The sequence below is a fragment of the Lepidothrix coronata genome, unplaced genomic scaffold (assembly GCF_001604755.1).
Source record: "Lepidothrix coronata isolate B3197 unplaced genomic scaffold, Lepidothrix_coronata-1.0 Scaffold92, whole genome shotgun sequence".
NCBI lineage: Eukaryota > Metazoa > Chordata > Aves > Passeriformes > Pipridae > Lepidothrix > Lepidothrix coronata.
In genome coordinates this window covers 862,802-886,458 of record NW_016690272.1, presented here as the reverse complement: position 1 = coordinate 886,458, position 23,657 = coordinate 862,802, and the positions used below count along the sequence as shown (strand labels likewise).

Here is a 23,657-nt window from a genome sequence, read left to right as displayed (position 1 = left end):
AACCTTCGTGCTCAAAAGGTCAAACACAGGGGGAAGTTGGATTCCTGTCACCAGGAAGCTCCCTGCTGGTTCTTGTCTTTTGGGGAATGCACGTGGATACATTTAGACAGAACTGCAAATGGCAAACCAGGATGCCAAGATGACAGCAAGCTGGTCCTCTGCAAGCACATGAGCTTCAACCAGAGAAAAAACCCCACAACTTTACGAGCCTGGGAAGATGATAAACTTCCCCACAAGGGTATTAGGATGTTCTTCAGTTGTGTGACTTGCATTTTGTCTTTGAGACATCTGTCTCAAAGCCAGGCTTTACACCACGAGTGTGATGTGCCTTTCCCTCATACCACATTTGCAGCACTTTCCTGCTGAGTTTAACAATAGTCAAGGCTGGAGAAGCAAAGCTCCACATGAGTTTTCAGATCTATGCAATTTAGGCATTTTTTAGATTACTATCTGAAATAGAGACTTACAGCCCTCTGTGAGAAAGTCCAACCCAAGAAAATAAAAGCAAACACCCAGTGAACACCCAGCTCTCCCTAAACACCAGTCCAAGCCCATTTCCATTCCACCTGCACCCCCCTGCTCCCAGCTGGTACCACAGGTACAAAAACAGGCTGATGCTACAGACCTCACGGGCTAAGGTTTGTCTCTGTAAATAAAACCGGTGGTATTTTTTCTTTGAACAACCTTTAGCAGGTTGATCCTGCCTCTGGGAATGATATTTCCTTTACAGAAACCCTCTTGAAGGATAATTCACACAGAGCCACTAAGAGCTGAGGAAAAGCTGTGGAGAGAGCAGCCCCTGAGTCTGCCCCAGGAGGCAAGTGCCACTCACTTGGATCTGCAAACCCTCTGCTGAGATCCCACACAGCCCAACATTTCTGCAAGTTTCTCAAGTCAGGATCCAACCTTGCTGAATTCTTTGCATGTTCACATGGACTATTCAATGAACAAAGCCTATACAGGTTCTGTTCTTCCCTGGGTCTTCAAGGGGTTTGATGGGGTCTGTGCTGATATTTGGGCCAACTGTTGCCAGATGCTTAGAGGTGCAAAGTAACCCCCAAATCAAACTAGCAGTGGTGGGTTTGCACAGTCTGACCAGAGAAAGACAGACTGACACCCTTAAAAATATTTCCACTCAAACTTTCCTTTCTGTCTCAGAGGAATAAAACATTTTGCAATGAGGCTGAACTTCCCTTTTCATGATGCCTTCACTGGAGAGGGAGCACTCTCCCAGGCTCCAGAGACAAAAGATTTACAAAAAAAGATCTTTCATGTCTAATTTCAGTTTAGCCTCTGTTATGACTCCCTGTCTTGGGCTCTATACCAGGATTTCCTTCGCCTTCTGAAGCAAGAGTAAACTCAAGTATTAAACAAAACCTTCTATTTAAAAAGAAAACAATTGAACTTTTCATCTATAAATGTACACATTTGTTCCAGAAATTTAAACCTAATCTATCAGCTCTAACATCTCTAACAAAAAAACCGTGTTGAATAAAACTGGGGGCTTTTCTCCTTTTGTTGTCCGTACAATGAATAAATTCAAAACTTAATAGGCAGCAAAAAACCCTTTATACTACCCAGGGCCAGAAGGACGTAGAAAGAAGTTTAAACTGCAGCAGTAGATGACCAGAGGAAATCTGCGCTGGTTGCTCTTGCCAGGACGATGTTCCAAACTCCCCAAGATATATATTACCTTATATATATATATATATATATATCAAGTGTTATTTTCAAACGAGCTTCAAATCCCACCAGGGCTCACCAGACACACGTGTGCTCAGGGCAGAAATACGGTTTGGCTCCACAAACCCCCTTTTGGGTTTAGGCAATAACAGCCCAGAGCCAAGGCCCCAGCACTGCACAGCCCTGAGAGCAAGGGCGTTTCAGGTACTGAAATTAAGAAAGGAGTAACTTCTGGCTGTCTAATTACAAGCAGCATCATTATGCGTGTGCACGACGGAAGGAGAGGACAAACGGAGGTCACCCGGGAAACTTTGGTGCTGGCATTTCTTCACCTCCAAGTGTCTGACTTTGCAGCTTTAATAATATTCTTGTCAGGAAGGGGGTTTTGTTTAATTTATATATAGATTATGGGTTGCTGTCTGTTGGCAGACACCCACAGTACTGGCTGAGTGCAGTTTAAACAGCAAACCTTCCCTCTGTTGGAAACACCTGTTTCGGCTAAAAGACCATTTCACTGCAGGTGCTACCCACACTCTGAATGAAATAGAGCCTCATTTTGATTCTGATATGCCCAGGGATGGCAGCACCATTTAATGTGTCCGTCGAAAGTTACTAACTGGAGCATAATGGAATAGGGAATGGTGCATCTGACCTTTCTTTTAAATTACCATCACAGACTTTTAATGGGTTTCTCAAAAGTTATTGTTATTAACATGGATATTACAGGAATGAAATCAGCCCCTTGCAGTCAGTTATCACAGTGCTTAAACAAAACTGATACCTGCAAACAGTCTGCTGAGGTATCAAGAACTGAGTTTGTCCCCCAAGAAAGACTTAGATGGAGACAAATACATTGCCTGGTAGAGATAAGGTAATGACATCAACAGTTAATCAATTGTTTTAAATGGGACAGAATTGAAGTGGGGATATAAAGCTACTTTACAGTGTGTCCTGTGGTTAAACAGGCCTGAGCTGCTCTTTGGCATCTCCCCCCCTTGGTTTGTGTGTGATGGATATTGGCTGTGAGGGGCAGGGCACTGACCTGTTCAGATCCTGTGACCCTGCAGTGATTATCTCATAGATCCTGCACCACATATCACCACTGAGGGCAGATCTGTGGCAGGGTTAGAGAGAAGCACAGGGAACTCATTCCCAAGCCACTGTTCAATTACCACCTCAATGGGAGCTGAAGCTTCTCAAAGATGCCCACTTTTTGTTCTTATTTTTAAATTAGGAGTGAATAAACTGTTCAGTCGTTCAGTAGGAAGGAAAAAACCTCATTAATATTCAACTCTGTCATTAATAGTTTGTTATTAACCTGTCTTCGGTGCTCCCAACCCCTAAGATCAGTGTTCCAATGGGTCTCAGCATCTGCTGTGTATATATAATTTTTTTTTGTCACTGGAGGAAAACTGCAGTAGGAGAGATGCAATCCACACAGCAGTGATAAGAGTTCCCTAAGGATCTCCCCTTGGAGCATGACTCAGTCCCAGGCTGTAGGACCATCCCTAGGTTCCTGAAAGTATTTGTGCTTTGGCCTTTTCTGCTAACAAAAAGGCAAGTTTGGCAGTGTGCAGATTATAATATCCCCCCATTTCCCCTGGTCCCAGAAAAGAATTCTGAGATCCCTGTCAGCAATGCCCGAGTGAGAACAGAGCCCTGACTGCCCTCTGTGGTCCAACAAGGCTTTGGCCACTCTCCCTCTTTACTCCATCTAATCAGCTAAATGCCACCTTGTGAGCTGCAGTTTACAGAAATCAATGTATAACTAAGTTACTAAGCATGGGAAATTGGCTACAAATAGCAAAGGCATTCTTCCAGCGAGGATTCAAATTTTTCCTATCATGCCATGGTTTTACTGTCGTTCCTTAAGTATAATTATATATAGTTGGTGTTAAACCAAGTTTACAACCTGCTGTGATTCCATGTTCTCATTTATTTTTCTGCCCCAAGAAGCCTAAGTGCCAATAACAGGAAAAATCCGTTATACTTTATTCTACAGACACAGCAACTTAAATACCATAACTTTTAATACTGGGCATTGCAAAAGACACTCACTATGCACTGTGCTGTCTCCAGTCACTCGCTGTGTGCAATAGCTGTGCAGCCCAAGCCACTACAGACACCAAAAGCTGCTGGAAATGGAGCATGACTGGACCATGCCAATACTACGTGTAATCCACCTCAGCATCCAGCTTTTTACCTGGCATTTGGCCAAACCAATAAAACTAATTGCCAGGAGATGGTTTTTTACAAGAGGAAATGCTGCAAACAAACCATTGCCAATTTTCTTTTTTTTTTTTTTTTTTTTTTGGTCAGTGGAGAAAGCAGCAATTTGTTTCTGCTCACTCCAATAGGGAAAGTCCCTGCTCCTCTCCGGATCTGCTGCTCCTGGGAGCCAGCAGCAGAGAGGATCTGCCTCTCACCATTACAATAAAGAGGATCCTCACATGGACTGTACTGAAACACTTGCAGAAGCCCTTTCATTATCTGCAGTACCTGGTTGCTTTCACAGGTCCCATTTTCACACACCCTTCACAACAGCACTGTCGGCAAGTTTCGTCAGGTCGGACACACAGACACAAAGTGTCCTGTTACAGACAATCCCACAGGCTCCTCCCACCCAGCACCGATGCGAAGCTTTCTGACAACCATCCCCGCTCTGCCAGAGCTGTTGCATTGCACATCAGAGGGGATCCCTGGGCACGTGGCGGGGGGACTAGTGGGACACAGAGCTCCTGGCAGGGGAGCAGAGGCACAGGCAAAGCTGCTAAACAGCTCCAGTGCCTCCTGTCCACCCAGGATTGTTTGCCTCCACCACCGCAGCACATGCCAGTCTAACATCCAGGATTCTGTTGGCACCAAAAAGCACTGTGGATATTTGTTGTTGATAGTTACCCTGATTCTCTGAAAAATTAGTGGCAAAGGAAATGAAATACCAAACAAAGAATAAGAGTGTCTGCTCAGGATGACAAAGCCAGGAAGATTATTTCATCAGGAGAGTCAACCTATGTCCTTCACAGAAAATGATATTGTATGTGCCCTATCTCCCAGTTCCCTCATAACTCACCATCACACTACCCAAGCTGTACACACAACAGCAAAGTGGCTGCATCAGCTCCAGTGTGAGGCCTCACCCTGTGCCCAAATCCAGCCCTGAGCTGCAGACCCTCTTGTGTCCACACACACCTGCATCCTATGGCTTTGGGGCAGAACACACCATTTGTTGCTGGAAAGGCTGGCTACACTAAGTTTACCATGTTCTTTAAGTTATTTGAGAATATTTACTGGGAGGTGCCAACACCAGGCAGTTTTTCACTCCTTTTCCTTAGTTGTTGCCCTCATCCTAAGGACCCCGCACTGAGCCTTCCCGGGAATCCATCAGACACACATCCTCTCCTGCCAAAACTAGCCCACGAAACAGTGGCTGGCAAAAGCCAAAAGGCATCACACAAAGTAAATGGTGAATTAATGACAGTGTTTAGCATAGGAAAAACACCAAAGGTCCTCCTTTAATGAGATCTGCATCTGACAATGGCTGCGCAGAGAGAAAAAAATGGCAAAAAAAATAGCCTGGCGTAAGGAAGGACACACAGAAAGGGATCTTTCTGCCCAAGAAGGAATTTTTCCCTGGGAGTCTGCAAAGAAACATTCTTTGTCTTGCCTGCTGCCCCATTTACTCTGCTCTATACAGGTCAAGAGAAATCAGCTCAGAATGTTCAGGTACAATGGAACACAACTTCAATGCCCAGGCTCCAAAGGAACACACTGCCACGGACACCTTCAGCCCCAGGGGCTCAGACCAGGATCTGTCACTGCTGCAAAGTTCCCGGAGTGTTCCCTCCCTCCCTCTGCACAGCACAAACAAGGTTTCCTGAGCAGATGACTGCACCATTTTGGAGCACTTTTCCCCACTGCTGAGGGCACCTCTGCAGGCCCTGAGTACTCGGTCCAGAGTTTCCACCAAAGTCATATGAATTTTGAAACAGTGACTCTGCAGCCTTGGCCAAGGATTTCAGCTGCATTCCCCAAGCGTTATGCTCACTGTGCTAAAAAGCACCTGCAAAGCAGTTCTTTGTGATATTTACTTTGTAAAATTAAAGCACAGGGAAGAAAAAAAAAACCCAACAGTTTCTTTCTGCCATCCCTTAGTTTGAGTAAGCAGCCGATTGTAAATGTCAAACATCAGCAACGTTTTAGGAGAGAATCATTCTAAAAAATTCCCTCTTCCAGGCCAGATCCCAACTCCTCACCAGCCCCAAAACTGCTCTAGTTGCACATACAACGTCCTCCATTAAGACCAGGTACTGTAAAGCCTAATTTAGCCATTACAGCTCCAGAAGTGTGGGAGTCAAAGAGGCTCCAACAGCACAAATGCAGAGGGTTCACTCTACGCTAAATTTTAGGAATTGCTCCCCTGCTACAGACAGCTCTGCTCAGGTTCAAAGCAGGGAAGAGGGAATATTGTGAGATCCGAGCTCATTAGAGGAGCAGGTGGGGATGTCTGCAGCTGAATAAGCAGGTTGCTTTGGGAATAACATGAAACAGATGTCCTGTCTTTGCACTCCCTGAACATTTTTTTCAAATAAACTGCAAGTGCAGGGTTTAAGGCTGTCTGTCATTTATCTCTTTAGCAACTCCTCTTCTGCCTGTTTTCTTTTGGGGAAGCAAATCTTTTCTGTAAAAGGATGATTTCATCCTTTCATGAAGCTAAAGAGCAAAAAAGGCTTGTTGACTGAGCACGAGGGAAATGAAGGGCTCCCTGCTAAATGAGTTTACTGAAGTTTCAGGTGGAGAATACTGGGAGAGCTCTGCACATGGTCCAGCACAGACACGCAGCAAAGCTCACTGAACAAAACCACAAACTAGGCTTTACTCAGGGCTTTTCCCTTCGAGATATTTTCCCAGCAACATTTATTGTTCAGGCTGGGGAGGGAGTTGGGTTTTTACATATGCTAAGCATAGCTTGAAGTCTGTTATTTCAACACAGAACACACTGATTTATATCAAATGCCTGATACAGATGAAGGGACACCGGTTCTGATTACATACCCAAGCCCTGGGAAGTACTCAGGCAGGGTTAGAACATATTTCCAAAAAATGTGCCTTTTTTTTTTTAAGTAAGAGATTACCTAAAGCACATGCTAAGGAGACTTGATTCCTCTTCATCCATGCAGATTTTGCTTTGAAAGACCAAAGCACCCAGCATTCTACAAACAAGCAATGCCCTGGGATGTCTCTTCTTGGAGACACACGCTGCTCCTACCAAAAAGTAGCTACTGATAACCAGGAAGTCCCTCTCGCTCACCATCTAGAAGGGTTTCAATGAGGCTCTCTCAAGTCAGGCAACCAGCCCCCTTTGTCAAGGCCCAGGATTTAAAACAGGTACCAAACTTCTGAGTGCAAAAAATGGGATTTCCAGGTCTGCTGTCTTAACGCACGGGGATGTGTCTCTACTGCCTACGCTGCTGGGATAACCTTTCCTATGTGCACTTCTCTTAATAATGTGCTCAACTCAAAAAGAACCTTCCCAAAACCCGCACGGAGGATTAGTTCAAGTCTCAAGACAACGAGGCAATAACTCACTGACTCCATCAGCACTACCAGAAGCTGATGCAAAATAAATTCCATGGGAGTTTCCAAAAATGTCAGATGACAATAATACCTTCGTGAGGCAGGGCATATTTTATGCATCCTGCTCATTAGCTGCAAAGCCTGTCTGCATGACTGTTTTTTCTCATTTGAATTAATCACACTGTATATTATGAAGAGACCCCGCTGAGCCCTCTAGTACATAAAGCATTTAAAAGACGATATTAAAAAACTTATTGTGGAAATTTGCAATTACACATCTATTTGTACACTTGCATTTATTGCTTCTCTTACTGTCAGTCTGTGTCAAGGGAAAGACAGAGGAGCATTTCCACAGACAGAGGTTTGGAGGCATGATAGGAATGTTTACAAGGAAATAACAGTATTATCCTTGTGAAAGGCTATACATTTTACAATGCAAGTTATGTTTGGCATAAGTAGATGTCTCAAACTATTTTATATTCAGTTTACACTGTTCACCCTTGATCTATCTACAGGCAACAGCCTAAAACCTCCAGCCAGCCCTCAAAGTGAGACTCGAGCACTGATTTTTGGGCTACAACCTTGATTTTGTGCACAAGACAAGAATAATTTCTGCACACCGGGGTGTCGCCCTGCTACCGTGGTTAAAAGCAGGAGAGTAACAAAGAATGAATTTCACAGCCCTAAACCTCATGAAACTTCTGAGGAACACAACAAACAGGTTTCACTCAGGCAACCCCGGACAGTGCTGGTAAAGGTTGACACAAGGGCAGCAGATCCAAGAGCCAAATGGATAAAATGGCATCCCCAGCAGGTTTTTTCCTCATTCATTATAGGTGCATTTTTAGTCACCACATAACCCTGCCCACCCTTCCCCTCAGGGATATCAGTCTCGAGTCATTCGTCAGCAGAATATTGTCACATTTTACAATATCACCCTTAAAAACAAGAGCTCTCAACAGGACAGTGCTGGAGGTTATCGATTTTGAACCACTGATGCAGCAGCCGGCCTCCCCCAGCAGGAGAGATGCCCAAGGTCAAACGCCTTCTTAAAATACACATTTGGCTACCAGGAGTTTCATTAAGTCCAATAAACCATCAGGTATTGACTGGTGGCACTATTTATAAATAATCAGCCTGTACAGTGCTGATCCCTCTTTTTATTTAATGAAATTTGCTTCCTCCTGTCAGTGTCAGGTATTCTGAGTTGGCAAAACGCTGTGACCTCTCCCATGCTAAAAAACAAAGCTGTGTATAAAGACTGTCATAAAAGCCCAAGACCAGCAACAGCTCCCAGAAACAGCATATGTCTAGTTAGGTAACACAAACAAGATGTCAAGTCTTTAGAAGTGTGAGCTGCTAAACCAAGCACCAAACCATCCCTAGACTCCTGTGCACCACAGAGAGCGAGGGAGCTCTTTCATTCAGCGTCCCTAAAATAAATAATGTATTAGGCACAAGCAGAATTTGAGTTATTGCAGCAGTGACAACATCTCATCCTGAATTGAGACATTCGAGAATTAAAGCTCTCCCTCTCTGTGTGTTTCCTGAAGGGAAAGAGTTTCCTAAAGGCAGGATTTCTTGCACAGGAGCTAAAATATCTGGCAGCACTGTGGGCCCAGCCAGGCAAGGGCTGGACTTCACTAAAGCTTCTCAGGTCTGAGCTCCCTGTGCAGGGCCAACATCCTGCTGTGCTCAAGCCACCACAAAGTTCAGCACTGCTTCCTCCTCCTTATGCCAGAACTGACAGCAGCTTTATCTACCACAGACTAGTAAAAACTCATTTTGAATTAATAGTCCTTTATTTCCCTATGGACTTTCCTTACTCTATTCTTTATGCTGCTCTGGCAGAGGTAGGAATCCCTCTTCCTCCTCCTGAGTTAGTTTGCTTGCCTGACCTTTAAATTCTCCTGCATCATCCATAAAGTGGATAGGGATGGGGAATCACAGCACAAAAAATCCAGGAGACATAAGCTTATCCCTTCAGGCCATGCTATATTTAGCGGTTCCCTGGTGTGCTGCTATGTTTCTAATTGCTGCTGTCAGGATACATGCAGGAGAGGGAGCTGCTGTTTTACAGAAGAGGAACCCTTCCCGCCCAGGTGTTAAGTGTGCCACTGTCACCAGACCAGTTACCGGGAGCAGGAACTGCCAGGGTCAAACACAGCACCCAGGCTCTTATTTCCCTAAAGAAATCCCTGCTGCACTCACCAGAAAAGCTGCCTGGGTTTGTTTCCATACACGCACCCCGCCATTCTCACAGCAAGGGGTGCATTTCTGGTGTTTGTGTCCATATTTATACCCACGACACTGCATCGGGAACATTTTGATTTGCAAGCCAGCAGTGCTCAATGACACCACATTTGTAATGAATATGGGGGATGGAGAGATAAGAAGTTATTACAAGGCAAGATTAAAACCCTTCGGTTGATCTGTATTGATTTTATTTTTGCAGCGCTGCCCGATCATACATCTTCCCATTCCCAGCCCGCTGCCGGGCAGGAGGGGGCATGACTGGGCTGAGGCTGCCGAGTACAGGATAGATCTGTGGAGCACAGGAAGAGCCGCCGGCATCCTTGAGTGGTCACGAATTACAGGCCTCTCAGCAGGGGGCCAGGCTGGAGCCAGGATCCAGCTTTTAGTGTGCCAAGGCCAAGTACAGCTAAATTAACACTCTGCTCGACCAAAGAGCCGCTGTGGCAGACACAGCCTCCAGCAGGTCCTTGCCTTGTGCGTCCGTGCAATGAGCCACAAGGCACGTGCTGCAGGAGGGACAACTGCTCACGGGCTAAGAACTGTCACACACCAGGTTTAGCCCTTTTACAAGTGCATGTCCGTGTGGAACGGGCAAAATCACCCCGGGGAACAATGCAAGAGCCCAGGGAGAGCTCTGACACCTGATCCCGGGAGCATCTCCCGTGTGACCAACCGCTCCCTACTGACTGAAAAGCAGCACATCGTTTGAAAGCAGGAGTTATTTTCAGCCTTGTTAGCATTTGCCAAGCACCGTTCCAACCCGAACATTATAGATGTTTAATAGGTCCACACCGAAACTCTTTGAACCTTGCAATCAATACAGCTGAGCCAGTGCACAAAATTTCCCATTGATCTGCGTTTCGCTTCACTAAACGTTAGTTTTACACGGTTTGAAATGGGCCTGCTTAAAATTGTTTAACAACCTGTGGCTGCATCATCAGCTCTAAATGGCCACGCAAGACTGACTGCAGGAAAACCCGCTCGTTGGTTATTTCTTGCCTCGCAACAATATCAAACTCACTTTTAAAAGTCTGTGACCTGTTCAGCAATATGCACTTTACAGTCAAGCATGCTGACAACCACTTAAACAGAGCACAGACATGAAAACTTAAACCTTCTTTCTCCCAAGGCCCCAAGGCTCTTGAAAATTCTTCCAACTTCTAATACAGATTTTTTTAAAACACACTAGCTCCTCTGGAGCAAGCAGGCAAATACCATTAGTCTCTGCAAGACCATATAACCCTGAAGTGGGCTAAGCCATGCAGATTTGCAGAGTAATAATTCCACACACAGCAAATTAATCATCAATTCTGCTTTTTGCCCTCTCTTTTGATCCACTGAGTTAAGAGTGAAACACAAAACCTCGATTCCTGCTACACCCCGATGGCTGAGAGGATCTATTGAGCCCTCAGTCCACAGGGAATGCTCTGCATGCAAACCATCACTCTCTTACCACTACTAACACACTTATCTTCTGGACAAGTGAAATATTTTAGTACAAATGGATTTATGTACTAGTATCCTCTCATTTCTACGGTCTTGGATCACCAGCCTCTATATTTTCACTTCCACGACCAAAAACTAGCAATGGAGAAAAATATTGTGCATTCATTACAGAGGAAACCCAAAAGAAGTTCCACATTCCACAAAGGATTCCTTTGTGCTTTGGTTCAAGTTTGGACTTTCCTCTTTATTCTGGTCTCACGTAATTTATTAAGGCCAGCCAGGATAAAATTCATAGTAAGTCCTGGAGCAGGTAAAAAATCTATTTAGGCAAACAATTGATATACTGCACAAACCATCAGATAAGAATCAACACTCTTTAAAATTACAACAGAGGTGTTTTTAAAGCATATCAGTCATGGAGGAACTTTGCCACGTGCCATGTGCAGTCCTGCTGGAGCAATAAGCCCCAGGCAGGGGCCTCCTTGCTTCTGCACAATGCCTGGCTGCTCCTCCCAGCCTTCAGAAGAGGGGTTGCTGTTCAAGAATGGGGGGTCAGAGAATTAGGCCAGGTTTACAGCCCAGAAACAGCAGCTCTCCCATTCACAAAGCAAATAATTAGACACTGAAAAACCACAGAAAATGTCATTTTTGCTCTGGCACTTCACGTTTCAGAGCCGTGAGCTGGCCCAGTACTGAATCTCCCAGATGCCATTACTAAGGTGTCACACTTCAGTCATTCACTCCCCTGCCAGCGAATGGGCCTTGCTAAATTTTGAGGGAAACCTCTTTTGGTTGCTATAACCTCCATGGCCAGGAAGGAGACACACACACTCACATATATATATATATATATATCACAGAACATCCTGAGCTGGAAGGGACCCACAAGGATCATATTCAGATTTAGAGACCTGCACTGCACAGAGTGAGCAAAACCACCCCTGCAATACATCCCAGGGAGGTTCACAGCACCCACTACGGTGGCATTAGCAAAGATGTTCAGAGACTTCTCCTTTGTGCATTATTTCCCTCCATCCCTCAGCTTTGCTTTGAGGCATGGCAACAGCAGAGGCTGGGAAGTGGAATCCTGGACTTAGAGCAAGGAAACGTTTATTGTCACTGTCTGCAGGATAAATGCTGTTTCTCTGACAGACTGGCATTCCCACACAAAACAAACATACTCCTACGGGATAAAAGGAGTGGGGAGCCGCTCCAGCCACAGCCCAGCAGGATTTTGCAAGGCCCAGCAGCCTCTGCCAACTCGCTTGGCACAGCCACAAAACCAACTCCAGCATCAAGGCAGGAAAGGAGAGGGACTGAAATCAGTCCTCATCCGCAAAGTTTTATCCCTCTGAGCACCAACAAAACACAGATGGTCTTTTCTCTCAGTGAAGACCATTCTGCACTTGGAAAACCCAAGTCAGGAAGAGAAACCAGAAGGCAAAGGGAAGAAATCTGCTTTGCAAACCCCTCTGATCAGCAGCAAATGTTCCTGTGCACAGCAGTAACACGGGTAAACCAAACCCGTCTCCCAAACAGATAAAGGCATTTCTTCGTGTAAATAAGTATTTTGCATTGACTTAAACAAAAAAAACCAAACAGGCTCCTGTTGGAATTTTTAAAATAGAGGGAAAATGTGTTAATAATAAAAGGCGGTTGGGATCTGTCTTTCTTTTCTAAAATTATTTGAAGGACTAGGGCTGATGTCAGAAGCAGATTGGAGGGACCCTCCCTCAGGAGCAGAGATCAAACAGCCGAGTTTTTCTGAGCAGTGTTCCCAAGGAAAGGCCATCAAGCACTCCCAGATGCCTTCCAGGAGTACCAAAAAAATAACACCCTGTAGTAACATGAACACTAAGCTCAGACCAAATAAACTAAGCGTGGTTTTAACCCCGGGCTCCACAAACCTGGAGTAAACCCCATATAGAGTCACCTATGTCTACCAACTTGCAAGGTGAAATTGATTTTTAAACCAATTTAATTATTACATTTGACAATCTCCATGTAATTTACCTACTCCTCAGGAAATCACAACAGACACACCAAAACAAGAATAGAAAATGCATCATTTTGAGGTAATTTTCCAGTCATTTATACCCATGAAATCCCAGTTAACAGATCAGCAACTGTAAAGCAGCAATAGAAACATGAAGGGATTTGGGTCCTTTCTTTTAAGTAAATATCTGGTAAACCAGCATTAATTTTCTGGTGGGTTGGAATATTGTACAGATTGCTCAAGTAATTGAAAGCAGAATAAAAAACTGGCTTTGTGTGCAGTTACAGTCCAGCTGAGACTCCAGCACTGCAGTCATATTTTTCCTGCCCTTTGGCCATCTTTATTTCTCTGTAAAAAATGAAAACCTATAGGACATATCTGAGCAGAGAATTACTTTGGACCAGTTACACAGCTCTCTTCTAATATCATCCCTTAATTTAATAATTTCAGCTCCTCTTGTTCAGGCCACTGGAATTCTGAGATTAATAATGTGTGAAATAGGAATTACAAATGTGGTTAATAGGCAGTTTAGCCAGAAACATTTTAGGGAACATATTTAATTACTCCTAGGGAAGAAAAAACAAAAATCTGCCTAATATTTCCTCGCCATCCAAACAAATAGCATGAGGTAATTAGACTAAATATCTTCCCCTCTTGCAATCGCTCTGATTTATGGACTTGGCTGTTTATATAGTTTCTATGATGACATAAAACTAAAATGCAGCAAATGTGACTTAGAACACGGTTTTTATACTGTGCATTCAGAAAGCTTTCCTCAGTCTCTGACACCGACAGCTGCTGACACACAGTTAACCACAAGTGGAGGCACACATTATTTATGTAGATGCCATTCAGCCCAAGAAAAGTTTTCTCCCTCTGTGACACAAATGACTGGAAATCTCCAAATTCATCCCAGTTTTCCCCCCACTCCCAGCCCAGCATTTTCCATATCTATAACAAGTACCTGCACTGCGGGTGGGGGTCCAGGTCCCAGCGGCGCTGTGAGGGGCTGTGAATGGAGATGAGGGTTGTGAGGGGAAATGGGAGGCCATGAGGGGAGATGGGGTTGTAAGGGGGCTGTGAATGGAGATGAGGGTTGTGAGGGGAAATGGGGGGCCATGAGGGGGCTCTGAGTGGGAGATGGAGGCTGTGAGGGGAAATGGGGGACTGTGAGGGGGCTGCAAGGGAAAATGGGGGGCTGTGGGTGGAGATGGGCGGCTGCAAGGGAAAATGGGGGGTGTGAGGGGCCGTGAGGGCAGATGGAGGCTGTGAGGGGAAATGGGAGACTATGAGTGGGCTGTGAGGGAAAATGGGGTACTGCTAGGGAAGATAGAGGGTGTGAGGGGAGATGGAGGGCTATGAGATGCTGTGAGGGGAGATGGAGGCTGTGAGAGGGCTGCGAGGGAAAATGGGGGGGTGTGAAGGGGCTGTGAGGGTAGATAAGGGCTGTGAGGGGAGATGGGGGGCTGCGAGGGAAAACGAGGGGTGTAAGGGAAGATAGAGGGTGTGAGATGCTGTGAGGGGAAATGGGGGACTGTGAGTGGGCTGCGAGGGAAAATGGGGGACTGTGAGGGAAGATAGAGGGTGTGAGGGGAGATGGAGGCTGTGAGGGGGCTGCAAGAGAAAATGGGGGGCTGTGAAGGAGCTGTGAGGGTAGATAGGGGCTGTGAGGGGGCTCCGAGGAGGAGTTGGGGGACTGTTGAGGGGGCTGTGAAAGAAAATGGGGGGCTGTGAGGGAAGACAGAGGGTATGAGGGGAGATGGGGGGCTGTGAGATGCTGTGAGAGGAGATGGAGGCTGTGAGGGGAAAATGGGGACTATGAGGCAGCTCTGAGGGGGAGATGGGGCTGAGGGGGCTGCTAGTTAAAATGGGGGGCTGTGAGGAAGCTGTGAAGGGAGATGGAGGCTGTGAGGGGAGATGGAGGCTGTGAGGGATCTCTGAGTGGGAGATAGGGCTGTGAGGGGGCTCTGCGGGGAGATGTGGCATCCGTGAGGGGCAGGGGGGCTCTGAGGGGCCGTGAGGGGAGTGAGGGAGCTGCTGCCGCCCGTTCCTGCCACCCCGGCCACATCGTGTGAACAAACACCAAGACACAGCCCCCGGAGAGCGGAGGGGAGAGAAGCACCCCCTCAGCCCCCCATAAACCTCATCTGCACCCGCAGCCCTTCACTGGCCCTCGGGAAGCGGGTCCTGGGACAGAGACACGGGCAGGACCAAGCCCTGGCTCCCTTCCTTAACCGGGCGAGGACGTTTCCAGCTGAGACCTGAGCACCACTGAGCATCAATTAACTCGTCAAGATCAAAGATAAAACCTTATCAGCACTAGTCTGGGCACTGATCGCTGTCTGACTTATCAAGTGCCTCTTCTCTCCACTGTTCTTTTTTCCTGCTAAAGTACGGATATTAGCAGGGAAAAAGCCAAGTCCACGGTCACAGGAACTGTCCTCCGAGGAAAGGCAGAGCTTCAAGAGCAGGGAAGCAGCTCCAAGAGCCTCAAGTAGTCTATTTTTCACTTATTTGTATTTTTTTTTAACCAACCACTCATTCTTTAATCTGGAAATGTCTCCAAAATGCCCTCAGAGCAGCACATTTATTGCCTGCTGCTGGCACACACCTGCCTTCCCATCCAGCTCAGCTTTCTATCGGCGCTCACAGAAACATTTTTGCTGGGCGCAGTAAAGTCATTACTTAACAAAAGCACATATGGATTATGGATACACTATATGACCATTCCTGTAGTTTCCATTCTGCCAGGGGCCCAACACCACCTTTGTAACTACAGCATTACAGGGCTTATAAACTAGGGCTGAGGGAGGTGATCCTTCCCCTCTGGTGATGCCTCTGGAGCACTGGGTCCTGTTTTGGGCTCCCCAGATGGACATGGACATACAGGAATGAGTCCATGGAGACCATCAGCATGGCCAGAGACTAGAGCACAAGGCACGTGCCTCTCTCCCCCCAGAGGTGCCCAGTGTAAAGATGACACACAAATGGGAAATCCTGGGCAGATATAAGGAAAAGTTTTCCACAATGAAGATGTGCATAGATCCAGCTCTCAATTCGTGCATGTTTATGAAAGGCTCAGTGGCTATGATGTGCTTTCATTAAAAAGTGATTTCAGCATGAAAAGGCATCTAACATATGGTCTCCTTGCAGTCCTAGAGACCTGGTGCTCTCAGTTCCAGGCTGAGGGCAGTGCCACTGCCCAGGCACAGAGGGGTGACACCGTGGCAGGGAGCTGACGGATGGCACTGCTGGGAGGCAGCCAAGCAGGGGCAGAGGGCACTGTGGTTCAGCAAGGCAGAAACCAAACCACAAAGCCTGTGATTTAGAGGCCCTCACGCTATTTGTGGCATTTTGTTCCTCTGGAGAGCACATTCCTTCCCCTGCTGTGGAAGATTTGTCTTTGGCGATGGCAGCGCTCAGAGCAAGGGCCTCCCAGAGCAGTTCTGGCAGCTGTGCATGTTCTAAGCTGCATGTGAAAGGAAGATAAACCAGAGCAATCCTAGAACCTGCTACATCATGGTAGGAAGCAGCCTTGACCCCCAGCCGATTCCTACTCCTTCTCTTCATCCAACCCCTACAAAACTCCACAGAACCAAAACCTCCACTCAACACAAAGTGAGACTGTCCCAGCAACAAATCCAAGCCCCCAAATACTCCAGAATCTTTAGAGAGAAGACAATGAGATGCTGCAAAGTGGCCATAACAGGCTTTAAAAATAAAAACCAAGGGGAAGTGTGAAAGTCTTGACAAAAAAAAAAGTCACACTGTTTTAACATCAGTGTAAGGTCAGAACATACAAAACTGCTCATAAAGAAGGCTTTAAAATGAGTTTCATAATTTGCTGTGGTTGAACAATCAAGACCTCACTCATCTTGCACCTAACTGGAAGCACATGTTGGGACTCCTGCCTGAAGCAACAGGTTAATTCTCCACTTATTTCACAGGATTAGAACTACATTTTTTCCCCCCCAGGAAACGTAGTGTTATTGTGAAGCCCATCCAGACATGCTATTTCATAATTAATACTAAATAAGAAGTGAATTCTCTCCTTTGTCTAAATAGCTTGCTTTGGCTCAGCGAGGAGCAGCAATTAGCAAGTTGGCCTCCCAGAACACATTTGATCTGCTACAGGGTTTCCTGCTGCTGATCAGAAGAACAAACCTGATTTCACACAATCCATGGGGTTTATGTTGGCTGGATGTGCTATAATTAAAATGATCTTTTCTTTTTTTTTAACTCCCCCAAGGGCTTTGTTTATCTGCTTGGGCTTTTTCATGGAGAGGCAGGCACGTCCCTAATTTAGCATTTTGGTTGATTTACACTCCTGCTCTTTACCAGCTCCCTTTGTAGCGTTCACTGTTTGTAGTTTGGTGCAGAAATGGGGGCCTGTTATCATTTGTGTTATAGGGCTGTCTTAAAAGCAGGAGTAGAAGAACAGTTCCCATGGAAACATTTCCATGTTTCATGGTGTGCTTTTCCTGGGATTCCCAGGGTTGAGCAGGGTGGGCTCTGGGCCTCTCTAATGGGAACACACAGCAGTGTGTGGACACTTCCCCTTCAGCAGGGGAGGGAAATATCATATTTATAGATTATTTCCTCTCTTTCAAAGTCTAATGCCTGTAAAAACAGAGCAGCTCAACAGCCCCATGCCCCTGACTGATGTCCTGGCCAGTCCCCACTGCTCTGACAACAAACCAGGTCCTGTTTTGAAAGGCCACCTCCAAACCCAAGAGAACATTTTCCTTTTTCTCCGACCTCTACAGTTAAGCCTGGAGTGGTGCCATGGTTGAACAGGGCTCAACAGGCTCACCTGAGCCAAGGTGCCCTGGTGTCACCAGGGACTTCCAAAGCCTCCCAAAAAACACATGCCATCCTGCTCTACAGGCGAGGTGTTCAGGCCTGGGGAACACCACTGCTCATGGGCCACCCCTGTGCCCTGGCACTTAGCAAGAGCAAAGATAAAACAACAAATGAAGCCACCAGTGAAAAGGTTCAGCCACCTTCTCTCTCACTCCTCAACCACTGCCACACACAGGTGAGCTCAGGGCAAAGGGGCTCTTCCACCTCCATGCTCAACAAGATCCACCTGCAGCCTCACCCCCTCCCCTTTGTCCTCTTTCTTTCCAGGGGCTGGGCATGGGCTCACAATATTATTTTTTCCTTTGCTTTTCTTTATCTGCAGACTTATTAATTATTTTCAAAATTTACTTAAACCTATTCACAGTAGTGAGGAAAAAAAAACAACAAACCCAAAGAAACCTCAAACTCAAGGGCCACAGCCACTGCTTTGAAGAGATCATTATAACAAGTTCTTATTCCAGGGGAAAGTAATTATCATGTTCTAACAAACATATTAAATAATTCACTATTATTATTTTGGCACTTCTTCATGAACCAGGTGTTTAGGAAACTGTTTCAGACAGAAGCACACGATGCAGTCCCTGGGGTCCTTCCCCACCAGCCACACACAGCATGAGGAGAACACTAATGCTTGGGCAAGGCTGGAGCTCCCCAGAGCCAGCAAAGCCCTCACATCAACAGCACAACATGCTATGCTTTTACTTTTTTTTCATCATTCTCATCAATATTTCTCCATTTTCTAACTATAAGCATGGAAGTGTCTGAGCTCCTCAGTTCAAGTCAGATTTATGTCTCTTGTCCATAAATCTCTTAAGCTTCTAAAACACAGTCATATTTTTATTCAAGCAAGACTATTTTAAAAGCTGATTTTCATTCACATCACCATTTTTGCATTGCCTGTTTGCTGGTTGATTAATGAATGCAGAACCTCTCTTTACTCAGTCCAGGCAGAGCTGCCACTGAGTCAGCTGTTCTTACCTGCAGGATTTTGGACGAGCAGAGCTGCCGTGGGTGCTGCCTTGGGGTGAGGTCCCTGTGCACGTGGTTCACCTGAGCCTGGAAAACACAAGTGTGGAGATATAAGGAGGGTTTGGCATTTATACCCCCAGTAGCTGCATTTCCTGAGACACTCTGTAGGAACTAAAAAAAAAAAAAAGAGTCATCACATCAAGACTTTTTTCCACCCAAAAGTGAGGGGAAAATGGCTGAGCCACTTCTGCATCAAACTGGTGAGATCAGTAGAAAGAATTCACACCACCCTGGCACTTATTTCAAAGACATTTAAAGACTTCAACAAACCAGTGCCCTGGCAAGGGTGGTATTTGTTGGGGAGGCAGCACAGACACCCCGAGGGGCATTTGGTGTTGGAGAGGTTGGGGCAGCACAAAGGAGAGCAGGGTTGGGTGCTCAGAACATTAGAAAGGGCACACTGGCTTCGTGCCACATTCATAAACATGTCCATCAACTGCAGCCTTTGGGAACAGGCTCCACTGAGACCAGTCACTTGCTGAAAACAAAGTGCCATTCTTTACCTTCTAACCCTTCAGCAAAGCAGCTTCTCTGCAGTGCAGAACATAAAATCCACTCCCCACTTCCACTACACCAGTGCTGTTTAAAATTCACTCCATAGTGAATTTTACAGCTCATTCAGGCTCAGCTCAGAGCTCGGGAATGGCCCTGGAACACGTGCACATTTTCAGCTGAAGCAGAATTATGCTAAAACAACTGCACAAGGAGCCCACGAGGTCTGGTGCAATCACATTTCACTGAAAAAGGCTTAACCATGTGTGCAGGGAGCAAGGCAGATGGGATGAAGGTCTCTAACTGCTACAGAGATTTTTATTCATTAGCTCAGAGACATTCCAGCAGGTTCCAGGGCCCCTCAGAGCACTGACCCCCTTCTCCACACACTGCCTGCCCTCTGCTCTTAGTAGGCTGCATTTTTAGGGGCCACCACAGGATTTATCAGCTTCAAGATACTGATTATACTCAAGATCTTTTTCTTTTTTTTTATTAGAGAATTTCTGCTCTGCAGAAAACTTCTGACCCACACAGCCCATGGAGGGAGGAGAGATGTAGTGGGGACAGTGGGACACAACCAGCCTCCCCCTGTCCCACCAACACGCCAGCATCTCTTACCTGAGCAGAAGGACTCCAGGAGCTCCATGTTACTCTGTCCTCACCTCGAAGCTGCTCTGGGAGGAAGGAGGAGCCAGCACAGGTGTCCTGAGTCTGCAACTCCATCAGAACTTACCAACTTCCACTTGGGCTCAACAGCCTGCACCTGGTCACTGCCCCATGGCACAGCCCACAGCAGCTCCTCGTTAGCATAAAACAAAGAACCAAGTTCATAGCTCTGGGATATTATTTTTTTTTTTTTAAGACACCTGGCAAGAAAAGGAAGAAAAATGCAGGACATGCAGCTAATTTCTCATCCAGGCAGGAAACATTTCCAACAGCTCCTTCAAGGCAAACTGCCCCTCGCAGCTTTGGTCAGGAAAGGAGAGCAAACAAGGGTGGGATTCTATTATTTATTACCACTGCTAAGATGAACACAGATACTTGATACCCCATCGTATGCAGAACTGTAAAAAAATAGTTTTAATACAGTATCAAAATTTACACAAGTGAAGTGTCAAAAGACCAGTGTCCCTCGAGTAGCCCCTGCAGGCACAAGTACAGGTGTCACAGCTGTTCATACACACAGAGATAGGAATACAACAATTGCAACCGAACTGTGCAGTGGGAGAAAACAACGGGGGAAGATAACACACAGCTGCCTGGGCTGGCTTCTATGTCAGAAATCACGCAGGAGGGCCATGTTTCAAACAGAAGGCTGGATTCTGCATTCCCAGCTCGAGGAGAAGGAGTGAACAGGAGCTTTGCCCGAGAAAGCAATGCTGGATCAGAGGCCTTACATCCAATGGTACCAAGTGGAAATAACAACAAAACCCAACAGAATTACTGCTGCAAATTAACACAGTTTGGCTGAAGACAGGTAGCAGATTTACATCAGCTATATGACAAAAGATTGTACAGCAACCGAGCTACATTCCACAGCAAACAGCCCACGGGTACAGGATGTCCAAGCCCAGAGAAAACAGAGCTTCTCGCTTCGGCTCAAATCTTCGCAACCGAGAACAAACCAGAAACCCAGGAATTGTTGCATTCCTATTTTTTTTCCTTTTATTATTATTATTATTTTTTATTAGTCTCTTTTTGACGCTCAGCTATGGTAAAAAGTTAAGCAACAGCCATTCAGTCACAAGCCTGTTGCACATTCATACATGAAACTATCGTTGCTCTTAGATATACACAAAATACCTATGTTGTAATTCGATACACACGACTAGTGTCATACACAGAGATAAAAATAAACTAAGCACATCTAGGGCGCCGTCTGGTCACATCTCAGGCAATCTGAACAAGAGCTTTCTGCCTCCTAATAATGAAAGACATGCTCTGAGGATAATAAAACCCTTTTTCTTTGAAAGAACTCTACGGTGGCAAGGAAAGCTTTTTTTTAATAATGCAGTGCAATCTTTTAGATCCTTATAGGCTCTTGTTAAATAAACCAGCATGTCTCTAAATTAAACAGTTAGAAATTAGCATCCTGACAATTGGAAAATACTTTCCAAAAGAAATTCTGATGGAGATTCTGATCTGAGACCTGTGATAGTGATGCCTAAGTATTCTGTTCACTAAAGGGCTGCCAACACCCTACACCTCTTCAGAAGATGTGCATCAAGAGAAAGCTACCTTGACTTTCCTTTAGAAAGAAATTGTGGATCACTACAAGGACTGTAGTTATGCTACACTACTGGCTGGTTAGGACTTTATGGTCTTTTAGCACCTCCAAAGGCAGGTTATTCTACCAAAGCAAAGAAATCACCTGGGAATTGCCTAAGCACCATTAACGGGTCCTTTACAGACTGAAGGGGGAGTTACTAAGAAGCGACTTTCTCAGAACTGCGGAGACCAAAGGCACAGTTTATCCACGTCTCTCCAGTCTGGTGGAAAAACCCCTCTCAAATCCAGCGGGAAGCTCGTTCAGGCCTATTAGAGACTCGCTGTAACTAACCAAAATAAAACTCATTTCGCGCAGCTCCTGCAGAATCCCAAGTGTCTGTGGAGTTGGGATGGAGATACCTCAGTGCTCCTAAGGGTGGTGTGTTGCCGTGAGGGTGCAGCGTGTCACTAGGCAGGCGATTGGAACAGCAGGAGGGGACGCTGCCAGCACGGACAGCCCCCCGGGCAGCAGCTCTGGTGTCCAGCCGAGGCTCGTGCAGCGCATCCAGACACCCCGTCGTCAGTGGGGATCGGGGGACAGCCAGTTCCTTCCCTCTCGTGGGCACGTCAAACTCTCGCTCTTCAGAGAGGCCATTACATGGGTCCTTTATACTGATTTCCTGACAAGTGTTGCCTAATTCCAGGGCACGACCCTGCAGCATCTCCAAGTTTCCTCCACACAACCTAAAGGGAGGGATGGAAAGAGATCGTTATCCCCGGTCGAGGTGCGCCGGTGTTCACACGGACATGCAGCTGGAATGCCACAGCTCTGGGACATGCAGCACAGGGGAGGGACACACGACAGGAGCACAGGATGTTCCTCAGGGGGTCCAGCATTCCTTCTGAACACAGAAAGCACATGCTGCTGGGTAGAAATGATTAAAAACGGACACAGATGGGCCAGCACGTGCTTCAGACACAAGACTGAGGGTGTTTGAAGGCCTCAGCTGAAACTCAGCTATTTCCCCAACCACATCTCCTGCACAAAGATCAGTCCAGAGGTGTCTAAACATTTCCAGTTTAACAAGCACAGAGCAGTTCTCCTCTTTGTCAAGGGATTTACTTGTTCTCTTACAACCAAGCAAGGCACCAGAAGTGTTTATTTCCCCAGTTCTTCCGTGAGGTCTGAGGAATTGTGCATGTAGTCACTGTGCTATACTGTGCTTAACATCATCTGTTACAACACTGGAATTAAACAGGCAGAGAAGTGACACCCTAAAAATGTAAGGAAGTGTTTTATAATGATTTATAGGAAGACTGATGCACTGTAAGTGGGAGAGCAGTAGCTGGTGATGTGTCACCAGGCCTCTCTAGAGACAAGAATGGTGATTCCACCATCCAAACTGTGTACTGCAATTTCAGAATATTTCTGGTTAATAATAATCAACTCCCAACCAGCTAAAGTGTAACTGCTACTAAACCACCCATCACCCTCTGGGCCAACAGCAATGTGACTGGCAGGAAAGGTAAAACTGGTTTCCATTGTCATTATTTACTGTTTTACCAGTGCCTGAAGTCCAGCAGTGAACAGACACTGCATTAGCTGGAGATGAATAAAGCCAAAGCAGCTGGATCCTGGGAAGCTGACATCCTGAAAAGGTGGTTCCTCCAGCTGATGAGCAAAGGCAGAACAACCTCAAGGTCCTGCCATGATTCTGTGCAATTGGTGGGAAAACAACCCAGTTCCTGTGAGCCTTTGCTGCAGAAAACCAGAAATACTCCCAGATTGGAAGGAACAGGGCTACAGTCCTACTGTACAAGGCCACAAATAATGGTCCTTTAAAGGAAACTGTCTTTAATTCCAATGGATGGGCATAACCCAAAGCCTGCAAGCTTTCCACAGAGCAGGATCCTGCAGCCTGGAATCCCAAGTCACATCCCAGAAATCCACGTGTGTGTTTTGGGTGTATTTGCTGTGTGTGAGACACTGCAGAGGGCAAAGCACGGGAAGTGGGGGCTCAGTGACACCTCCCACACTGGGTATCTGGGCACAGCCAGGGCTGGATCTGGCAATTCTGTCCGACAGCTGGTACCAAAACACAAGAGCTCC

At 46.1% G+C, this 23,657-nt stretch overlaps 1 protein-coding gene across 3 annotated transcripts in view; it reads right to left on the bottom strand.

Moving 5' to 3' along the window:
* Nucleotides 1-21,007: 21,007 nt before the first annotated feature.
* Nucleotides 21,008-23,657, bottom strand: part of CCDC85A (coiled-coil domain containing 85A) — a 58,484-nt gene continuing 55,834 nt past the window's right edge. For all 3 annotated transcript variants that reach the window (XM_017821814.1, XM_017821815.1, XM_017821817.1), the window contains one exon: nt 21,008-22,291. In XM_017821814.1, the coding sequence (XP_017677303.1) occupies nt 22,202-22,291 (90 nt within the window). In that variant the 3' untranslated portion in view covers nt 21,008-22,201. The remainder of the gene's footprint in view (nt 22,292-23,657) is intronic.